At 46.3% G+C, this 11,014-nt stretch overlaps 1 protein-coding gene across 1 annotated transcript in view; it reads right to left on the reverse strand.

Moving 5' to 3' along the window:
- The window catches only part of Blnk (B cell linker), a 69,821-nt gene extending 60,364 nt beyond the window's left edge, over positions 1 to 9,457 (reverse strand). Inside the window, exon 1 of the mRNA XM_031390297.1 lies at positions 8,921 to 9,457. Coding sequence (XP_031246157.1) covers positions 8,921 to 8,967 — 47 coding nt within the window. The 5' untranslated portion in view covers positions 8,968 to 9,457. The remainder of the gene's footprint in view (positions 1 to 8,920) is intronic.
- Positions 9,458 to 11,014: the final 1,557 nt, after the last annotated feature.

Here is an 11,014-nt window from a genome sequence, read left to right on the forward strand (position 1 = left end):
AAGCTCCCTTCTCTGTGATAACTCCAGCCTGTGTCAAGTTGACACACAAAACCAGCCAGTACAGCATGCAAATGATACACAGACATACATGGAGGCAAAACACATACACAAAATAATAATTTTTAAAATAAAGTATATTCTCCTGTATGTGCTTGACTCTAGCACATACACATAAAAAGAAATTATTTCTTGTCTCCTCATTTGTGTATCTATGTGTGTGTGTATGTGTGTATATATATATATATATGTATATATATATATATATATACACACATATGCAATTTTTGTACTTAAAAACAAACCTTATTCTTCTTGCTACATATTTTTATACCTGAACCAAGTATAGGTTTTGTTTTCATTGTTATTTTCAGTAGTGGAGATTGGGTCAAGGGTCATTCATGCTACTTTATCACTAAGCTACAACCCCAGTCCCTCCTTTTACTTTTTATTTTGAAGCAGGGTCTTTCTAAGTTGCCCAGGTAGACCTTGAACCAGGTGACTCTTTTGCCTTGGCCTTTTGAGTTCAGAGGACTACAGCTCTCAGATAGTTTAAAGCAGTGGCTCTCAATCTTCCTAATGCTGCAACCCTTTAACACAGTTTGTCATGCTGTGATGACCCCCAACCATAAAATTATTTTTGTTGCTACTTCATAATTGTAATTTTGCTACTATAAATCATAATGTAAATATCCAGCCCCCAATGGTCGAGGCAACCCCTGTGAAAGGATCATTCAACCCCCAAAGGGGTCACAACTCACAGGTTGAGAACTACTGGCTTAAAGTATGTATGGGGACTTAGGGAAACATTCACTCTATATCTATGCCTAGATCCCTCAATTTCTCCTCTAACACCCATAGGCATAGCCTCCTACCTGGGAACTCTGTTCTCTTGGGAATATCTTCACTACTGACCTCCTCATCACCAGCAGTGTTCTGTTCATTCAACTCACAGATAGTCCTTGTTGACTAAATAATCTCTGTGCCAGAGGCAGGGGCATAGCATCTGCTTCTGGGTCCAAGCTAGCTGTCAGAGCAACGGCTCCTGGCTGGTGCTAGTGTCGGAACAGCGAGGACTCATAACTACTATACTTAGTGATGTGATGTGAAGCAGAATCTCAAAGTACTGTGGACAACTCTAAGGACATAATTTGGTGCATCAGGGAAGTTGAGGCCAGGGTTTATTTGGGGGAAGAAGATATTCCCACAATTAGTGTTTCTATTCCCTGTTACAGTGCCCTTGTTATACACTGTGTATTATTAGTACGTATTATTACTTCTATTTTCCAGACAAATGAGCCAAGGTTAAATGGATTTAAATGCCCTTTTCAAAGTTTGTGAGCTAATTAGTGCAGAGCAGGCAGCCAGACCTGGGTCTGCCTGATTCCAACCAACGTGAACTCTCTTTCCATCACAGCAAAGACACTTTCCCAGGGCGCCTCCTAAATTATACTGCACTGGTGATGCATGCCCGGCCTGTAGGTAAGGCCAGCTATGCTTTTGTAATTATAACTTACCCACAGACAATGGGAACCACTGCAGGCTCAGTCACTGTAAAACACATCGGCGTGTGATACCACTGAGTCAGTGGAATTCAAGTGTAGGCTTGAAAATCTGTGATAACTGTTAACTAAACCCAAGTCTAGCTCCCTGGAGGTTTCTGACAAGTGAGCAGGCTCATTTTAACTTATTTTTATTTTTTATTGTTTTATGTGTGTGAGCTTTTTGCCTGCATGTACGTCTGTATGTCTGTGCACTACATGTGTGCCTTGTGCCTGAGGAGATGGTAATACAGAGGTATGGGGGGTGGGAATCAAATCCCAATCTTTCACAACCACAAGAGCTTTTAACCACTGGGACGACTGTCCAGCCCATCCTTTTTAGCTTCTTAAACCACTTGTCTAGGGTAGGTACAGAACACTGACTAAGCTAGAAGGTTCTGTTGGCCAGTACATGGCTCAGAGGGAGGGAAGGAGAGAAAGGATGGTGGGTAGCCTACTTTCCCTCGTCATCAAAGGCAGCATGGAGGTGTACGTATTAGAGGTGGGTTTATTGGCACTAACTTGCCCTCTGGACTCAGCTCTCCTACTTGAGCTTTAAAGGGGCTTGAGAGATCCCTCTCAGATCCTAGAAAGGCGGGCCTTGGTTCTTCTTTGTAGACACCACATCTTTACATAGGCAAGCAGGCATGCTACAACATAGACACTTTGACCAGCATTGGCTGCCTATTTCCAGGGTCCAGCGTAAGATGACAAGACCTCTCATTGAAGTTACTAAAGCCTGTGACAACAGAAGGTTAAACTACATGTGGGTCTTTCAGTGTGTGTGGCCATGTAACCAAGGAAGATCAGTAGCCTGGCTGCATGTATCCTGCCTGCTTTGTGTGAGGAAGAGAAGTCTGAAGAACCCCAGATAAGTTTCCTGGAGGCAGAGATGCTTCTGGGTTACCTTCACCAGGCAAGTGGCCAACAGAGAAGTGTAGCTCATCAAGGGGGACACCCACTGTTCTTACCCTGGCTTCTTTGCTTTTGAAAAGGGCATTGGTGAGCACATGCTGGTCTGAGGGAAATTTTAAAGACCTACTCCATAGTCCTGGAGAGTTGGGAGAATACCAGAATGAAAACTAAGAGCCAGGCAGTGGTGGCGCATGTCTATAAGCCCAGCACTTGGGAGGTAGAGGCAGGTGGATTTCTGAGTTTGAGGCTAGCCTGGTTTACAGAGTGAGTTCCAGGACAGCCGGGGCTACACAGAGAAACCCTGTCTTGAAAAATCAGAAGGAAAAAAAAAAACCCAGAATGAAAACTAAAGCTAAGGCTGCAGGCATAGCTGGCATGGCTGCCAGTGTTCTGTTTCAGAGAGGAGGTAAACACAAGCCAGATAGAACAGCGTGGGTCAGGTGAACAGGACAGGGGCCTGGAGGAGGACACCTCAGGAAGCAAATACCTCCCAGCTATGGAAAAACTTGGGAAAGAAGAGAGGAAGACAAATGTACTCCAGTTATCATGGTTTACACATCAAAAGACTCATCGGCTCATGGGCTTGATGATGTCTTGGGAGATTGTGGAACTTTTGGGACCATAGTCTAGTCAGTAGAAGTGGGTATCTTGGGGCATACCTTGGAGGTAATTTCTATTCTTGGTTCTATCCCAAACTCGTTGCTTCCTGATCTTCCAAGATGTATCCAAGCCACGATGCAGGTGCCCAATGTTGTTGACCAAGCTGCACCCTCCCCACCATGATTGGGTTGTGAACAAAACCTTACTTAAGTTGTTCTGTTTGGTATTTTTTGTCACCATGATGAGAGAAGTGGCCAACACACTGGTGGACAGAGACCCGGGGACAGAAAATGTGCCACTAATAAAGAGGCTTGATACACTGTCAAGAGATGGCATTCCCCACAAGGTTTCTTAGTGGCTGCACATCCCTGAGACCCAACAGAGGCTGCTGCCTCACAGTGGACTGGGGGAGCTTAGAGGGCGTGTGAGACCTAGACGACAGCACCAGTATCACCTACTACGTATTCTCACTCTCTTGAGAGGAAGGATGGAATGTCACCCCCTCTCAGGCTACAGTTCTGGAGCAATAGATATTATTCTCCACCCCGCCACCAACCCTCCACACCAAATGTGTACTGGTCCCTAGGATCCTGAGTCCTGGGGGTGCTAGGAAATCCAGCAAGGTTGTAGGATGAGGAAAGTAATTCCATCCCTGAGTCTTTAAGCATCATCATCTAACTTGGCAAACATCGAGAAGCAAGGCTCCCCCTGATGGAGCCAAGTGCCACTTGCCTACAAACAAGGGTAATTAAGACATGATGTCCTGATGCAGCACATGGGAACCTTGAGCTTGAAACGAAACAAAGTAAGTTGAGCACAGAAAGACAAACACACATAATTCCAGAGGAGACATAAAGTAGACTATGGTTTCCGAGTGGGAGAGCAGTGGGAGCCTACTGCTTAGTGTGCACAGAGTTTCAGTTTTGCAAACCGAAGAGTCCTAGGGACACATGGTGATGGCAGTTGCACAAGGTTATGAACATACCCAATGCTACTGAACTGTACACTTGAAAAGGGTTCACATGGTGACTTCTATGTTGCATGCATTTTGTCAGAATGAAAAGGGGGATACAGGAACATAAGGAGGGTCCACTAAGGTGTAGTCATAAGCCCAGAGGCACAGGTGTCTGAGAGAGGCACCTGTGACATTCCAGTGGAGCAGGCTTAAAGGCTCTATTGAGGCTCTGTTTACAGAGGGCAGGTGCCTTGAAGCTTAGAGGTTTAGAAGCAGGATCTAGGGTCAGCCACCAGCCTTGAGCACACCACTTAATGCAAGGTAGGCCTGGATCCTTCACATAAGATCAGATAAACCATTACTAGAGACCTTGATAAGATCATAGCAAAGAGTCATTTTATATGGGAAGGGAAATATGGAATTGATTTATAATAGTGCCAGGTAAAACTTTGAAAGAGATAAAAAAAAAAATTGCACTCTCAAAATCTACTCCTCTAGCCTGATGAGTGGTCATGAGGAAGACAGCCTTGGGGATAGCATGCTGGCTGAGGGAGACAGCCTTGGGGATAGCATGCTGGCTGAGGGAGGATCCTTGCAAATCTCTGCAAAAACACTGCTGGAGATTTGCCTATGTGACTAGGACATTAAACGAGTGTGCGTGATCTCCTTAGCCTGTTCTTTTTCATCCTCAAGACATAACACCTCACTTCTCTGGGACCCGAGACTGGTAGCTGGCATTGAAATCAGACTTTTAGAGTCAGCCCCATCCTTCTGAATACATCAGAAGTATTTCTCAAGGCTCAGGGGAGAACACAGTAGCTTAGGAAAAAAAAATGTAAGGTAGGTGTCAGAAATGGTCCCCCATGCTTACAGGGTCACAGAGCTGAGGGCTACAGAGAGCCTTGAGAGTTGTTAGACCAGATCGCCTGCTTTGCGGAGGGATGTCGATCAGGCACTGTGGGACACATGGGATGCTGATGGCCTTCCTCAGATGGTGTGGAAGAGGAGAACACAGATAGAAGTGAAATAAAGGAAGACCGCAGGGTGTGGCAGGTGAGTAGGCATGAGTGCAGTGCGGGGAGGATGACTCAGAGTTAGGGCTGCTCACGAAACCATTGTCAGAAACAGGGAGGGCCCGAGAGGAGGGAGGTAGGGACGGAAGCATGAAAGAAAGCTGAATTGCTTTCTAAAGAACTTAATGTGGAAAGTCAAGGAACTGAAAACCCTGATGGAAAATTTCAGGACATGAAGAGAGAGCACTGCCCCAGAGTCTGTCAGAGAAAATCCCAAGGTAAGACCCTAGACAGCAAGGCCTGGACACCTGTAACAAGTACCTTCTGTCCTGAGCAGTTTCACTGGCCACTTAGACAAGGCCTAAGAGACACGTGTGTCATGTCTACAATCCATGCAAAGCTAGATGCTGCAGATGCCAGACTCAATAACAAACATGTCCTAAACAGAAAGAAGAAATGAAACCAACAAGGGACATGCCAGGGGCCAGCATAAAGCCTTCTGTTTATGTCCAGAAAGTCAGTGGCAATCTACAAAATTAATAAGAATGATGATGATGGCTACATAACTAATTTTTTTTTAAGACCCAGTAATTATGGTGCCAGGATCATGATGTCAGTTGCTTCATGGGACAATTGATTTAATTCTGACAATAGCTCGATGGCATGGATGCTAATATTATAACCTTTGTCGTCTTACAGGGGAAGGAGCTGAGGCCAAGGAAATTAACCAAACTTGCCTAATGTCACAAAAAAACCTTGCTTTGTCTGACCAAAACCAATGCTATATCCTCTAACCAATAAGAAAGATTGATGAAGCATGACTTGGCCAGCCTTATATCAAAGACATTCTCCACTGATACAAACAAATGGGCATGTGTTCATGTGTGTTACAGAGGGAAATACACAAGCACAAATGATCCGCCAGTGGGGAAGCTGTTTAAAATGTAAGATTTCATTTTCAAGTTAGTAACAGTAACCAGAAAAAAATGACTGCCAGAGCTCTTCAGGACTGTCGATTCCTAAATGCTCACACAGCACCATGGTACATGTGTGCACCTAGGGATGTTTGATGTTGAAGAATTGAGAACCCAGGTCTCAGATGAATTTGTGATGATGTTACTACCTTCTAAAACTCCAAGACATATCATGGCTAAGACCCAAGTACAAAGGAATGAAAGTCTGAGAATTTATCTTAACAAAGGCATGGCTCCATATACTCCTGGCCACCTCTACTGCCTCAGCTCCAGTATGTGGAAGATCTGTCAGTGAGCATATTCCTGGGGTGCTGTGGGAGACTTCCGTCTTTCATACTGAGGATCCCCAACACACACCCCCAATCCTACCTGTCTTTGTTTCCCTGGTTCTCCCTGCTTCTCTTCCTAGTCTCTCGCCAGACCTGAGCACGTAGCCCTGGATCCCGGTCACACCACTGAACCCCTTTTGTGAATAGGATACTCACTGTATGGCTTGGTTCTATCATTGTTGTTTGCTTGGCTTTGCTTTGATCACATTCCTCTATAAGCTTTGATGAGTTTGAAAGACACCAAATATCACTCTGCATTTACGTTGCAATCTGGGGCCAAGTAACTCTCTGGGCATCCTTCTGAACTGCTCTTGGCCAGTCAGGAGAGGGCACACAGTCTCCCTTTTCATTGTGGTGCCTGTAACTCTAGATGCTTGGAATCCTTAAGTTCCCAGCACCCCCAGAACCTGTGCCTTCAACCTCCCCTATGCAGTCTGTCCTGGTCACTCTCTAACAGCACAACGCTGCCCAAATCTCCTCTGCTGACTTCTCACCTTGCCAAGTATTTACAGAAAATATTTGAGGTGGTGTTTTGAGTTGTTTTGTTTACAGTCACATTTCTTTGCAAAGGTCCACACTGACTGCACATTTCATAAAAACGGGCCAAGTTTGTGCAGACAACTTAGTAACCAACTACGGGAAAACGATGCCTTGCTCTCAGCAGATAGACAAAGCATGTGATTAACTGCAATATAATTGTGGCCTTCTAGCCTATAATATAATTACATAATGCCCACCACCCACTCCATGATTAGACTGGACTTCGTCACACGGGGAGGGATCATAAAGTGATTAAAATTCTATTGCTCTCTTTACTTCGATTCTCATCTAGGTTCCCTGGAGCACGTTCTGAGCCTTTGGGCTGCTTTAGGTTAGGGACCGTTGGGACTTCCTGCTTGGAGCAGCCTCGACACGAGACCTTGTCAGTTCTCTGCCAGGTCTTCTGACTTCTCCCTGCTTGTCCTTTCTCACTTCTGTTCCTTTAACTCTAGATGCTTGGGATCCTTCCATTTCCAGCACCCTCAGATTCTGTGCCTTCAGCTTCCCCTATGCGATCCGCCCCGGTCACTCTCTTAACAGCACAACCGCTGCCCAACTCTGTATGGTTAGACCTCTCACTGGTTCTTTTCCAGTTAGTCTTGTCAGACGGGACCAATTTCCCAGGGCCCTCTCACCCCAAAGATTCCACTCAGTGGCCTCTGCTGGGCAGGACTTTCCTCACCAGCCCACATTTTGAGACTGCACTCACATCAGCCTGTATGTGTGAGGTTACAGCCCCCTCAGCATGTAACCCACTCCCCCAGTTCTCCATCTGTTTTATCTCAGTTGCTTCTCAAAAACTTAATTCTCGAAGCATCATCCTCATGGAGACGAATCCTCTTTGTGGCACCTTATTATTTCCACTGTTTCCGCTCCTCCCCTCCCTTCCATGAGACGCACAGCCAAACACATAAGGTGCCTGTGGGACCTTCTGACTTCCATGTTAAGGGCTCTGTGGCTCTCCTGGGCATGCTCTATAAAATGGCTGACCAGCTGATGCTGCCCGCCTGGTCTGGACCCCTTGGTACACCTCAGCCTGCCTCTTACCAAACCCCTCAGAGTGAGAAGGCCCGTGTGCCGCTGTGAAAAGCTGACCTTCTACCAACTCCATGTCTTTTCTCATCATTTGTCTCCGAATCTCCAGTTCTCCAGCTCCTAAATATGACCTCATGAAAGTCCAAAGTTCCAGTTTGCACATGGAATATAACACACCCTTAAACATTTAAAAGTCCCAGCCTCTGAAAGCCATCAGCACCACTACAAAAGATGATGCTCTTCAAACTCAAAAACTGGGAAGTCATCTTCAGGGTTGCTTGACTTATGTCTTAGGCCACTGCTGCCTTACTCTTTCTTAGTATATATTTTTTTAAAATTGCCAAAGCTGTTTTTAAAATTGTTATTGTTATTATTAGTGTGTGTGTGTGTGTGTGTGTGTGTGTGTGTGTGTGTGCATGTGTGAAAGTGTGTGGGCATCATATGTCAGGACTTGCATGTGCCAGGTAGTGACTGTGGAGTCAAAGGATGGCTTTGTGGAGCTGCTTCTCTCTTTCCGTTTTATCTGGGTTGTGGGCATGGAACTTAGGTCATCAGGCCTGCACACTCGGCACTTTATCCAATGAGCCAGCTGACTGGCCCGTAAGCACTTTTTAAAATAGATAATCATGAGGGTATTGGAAAGACATGTGGTTCCCCAATAAACCTAGGATGGACACCCACAAAACAAACAAGAGATAGTAACCGACAGTGACCACAAAAGCCCTTTCTCAGCAATGTCTTATTCAGACTCAGAGCTGGCTGTTGAGAGCAGGTGGGCCATCAAAATTTCTATCTTCTTGCCTTCCCAGAGCTTCACTCCTTCTCCTATCCCTGGCAAAAACCAGCCAAAGCAGGTCCCCTCACTCCTCCTACACCTTCCTTTAAAAACCCCATCTACTTCCCTATAACCATTGCTAACCAATTGGAACTGTCAAGTGTTCCATGGTTTGAGTGCCTCTGAGCGCTGGGGGAGCCCTAGAGGGGAAAGAAGAGGAATAAGGATCCGAAGGGAAAATCTTACCTCAGCTTCTGGCTGGCAGGGACAGTTATCTTATTCAGTTTGTCCATTTTTCTTGAGAGGGGTCGCGAGTCCCTGTCCTGGAGGATGTCAGCAGTTCCTGGACTTCCTGAGGAGCAGCATGGTAGGGCTCTGGCCTCAAGAGCTCAAGCTGCTGGAACTGGCTTCTGAGAGCCACCCGCAGGCTGCTGGCAAACACCCCTGCACGGGGGAAGTAAAACTCGCCGGAGCGCATCGCCAAGTTTCAAGTTTCTACAAGGTCATGTGACCCAGGGAGTCAGCCAGCCTGGCTGATTACTGTGCGTTGTGTAAACTTTGGTAGTGAAACCTTATTGGGCATGCAAATCCCTCCCAGCAGCTCTCTTTTACGATCGGTTTGGTTGCCAGGTTGGAATGAGCTTCTGGTGAGCACTAGATGCTGTTTGTCCCAAGCCTTAGGTAGTCCCTGTTTTCAGAAGATGGCCAGAGTCACCCTGCCACTTCTCAAAGTACAAAGGTACAAGGAAAAGCTGAATAATCAATTATATCTGGATGACTCTTGGGGGCTTTCTGCTCATTTGCATAAAGCCCTGGGCTAGCCTTTTCTTCTTAGAGAACTAAGACACAGCAGTGGTCATTTAAAATGTGATGGGTAATTCTTTGTACAAGGTCAAGGTCACCGAGGGGTAGAGAAAGGTGACTCCGTTGTTTGCTGGGTGGAGTCAGGAGCTGCCTTGTGGAAAGCTTGACATTTTCAAATAAAGCCAGGATACATTCAAAAGTCAGCTGAGAACCGGCCCAGCGATTTCCCAACACATGACATCAGGCAGGTGCCTCCTAACTCCTCTCCGTGTCTTTGGCCTCTCATCACACCCAATGTGATATGTCAGGTGTACGGGCATCCCAAGCACAATGAGATCCCACACCTGCCGCTGACCTCATCCAGACAGCTCTGCTCCACTCCTCGAGACCCCCGAGACCCCGCAATTCCTCTGCCTATTCTGTGAGCTTCTGATTTGTCTGTGAGTTAAAGAGCAGAAGGCAGTCTAGGGTTAAGAATAAAAAAAAAAATGAGAGGGGGAGTGTTCTTTCTTCCCCTTGTACCTGAACACCCCCACCCCCACTCCTGTCACCGGGCATGTCCTAGTCACCTTTGTGAAAGGAGATTATGTTCTGAACATTATCAAAGGACCTTCGACCTGGGTCTAAAGAGTGCGTGGGGGTTGGGGGAGGCAGAGTGGAAGGATTTCAGTTATCTCTCCTGTTATAGCTACAAGGCCTGGCTGAAGAGAGAGCGGGAAGGACCAGCCAGAGAAGGGAGGACAAAAGATGGAGAGCAAAAATGGATTTCTTCCTCCCCCCTCCCACCGACCCCCGCAACCAGGTTCTTTGTTCAAACAGAAGTCCTTCTGTCCTCATGATTCCTTGACTGTTCACATTCATGCACTATATCTGAATTTCCCATTCTTCAGGAAGTCCAAGAGTGGGTGCTTCAGAGCATTTGAAGGGTGAGGTCCTTCTGCAGGACAGTAGGTCAATGCCTGCTTCCGGGAGCTGTTGGCTTTCTCTAATCAGGCTGCACGGTTTTCTTGCAATATATCCTGAAGGAGATCTAGTTCCCTGCCCTGCCCCTCCTACAGCTCTTAACAGAAAGGAACATGAAAAACATGTATGATGTCATGGAGGGTCAGGAGAGTCTGGCCAGGGGATGATAATAGCCTTTTGTTCCTTCTGAATTAGGGTAAAATGCTCCCAATTGACCTGCTGAATTTCCTCTCCACCAACTCTGCTTAGCACCTGGTCTGGCAACTTCTTATTTCCCCAGAGAAAGAGAGAGGGGCGAGGGTTACACTTCTGCTTTTTCTTTTTTACAGCCACTTGTCTTTCTTCTTTTTACTGTGTTCCGTCTGACAGGATGAAAACGAGAGAAACTGCTTTTCCAGTCCGGTGTGTGCAGTTCTGCCCAGTGTAGTGTGTAGTGTGTGGAGTGTCTCAGCCTAACGATCCAAGCCTGACCCAGTGGCTTTCCTGCTGCCAAGGCTTGCCAAGAAGGGCTGAGCGTGAATGGGAACCAACGTTACCAAACCTCAGCTGCTGATTGTTAATGGAGTGAGACCA

This window comes from Mastomys coucha, unplaced genomic scaffold (genome assembly GCF_008632895.1).
Source record: "Mastomys coucha isolate ucsf_1 unplaced genomic scaffold, UCSF_Mcou_1 pScaffold21, whole genome shotgun sequence".
NCBI lineage: Eukaryota > Metazoa > Chordata > Mammalia > Rodentia > Muridae > Mastomys > Mastomys coucha.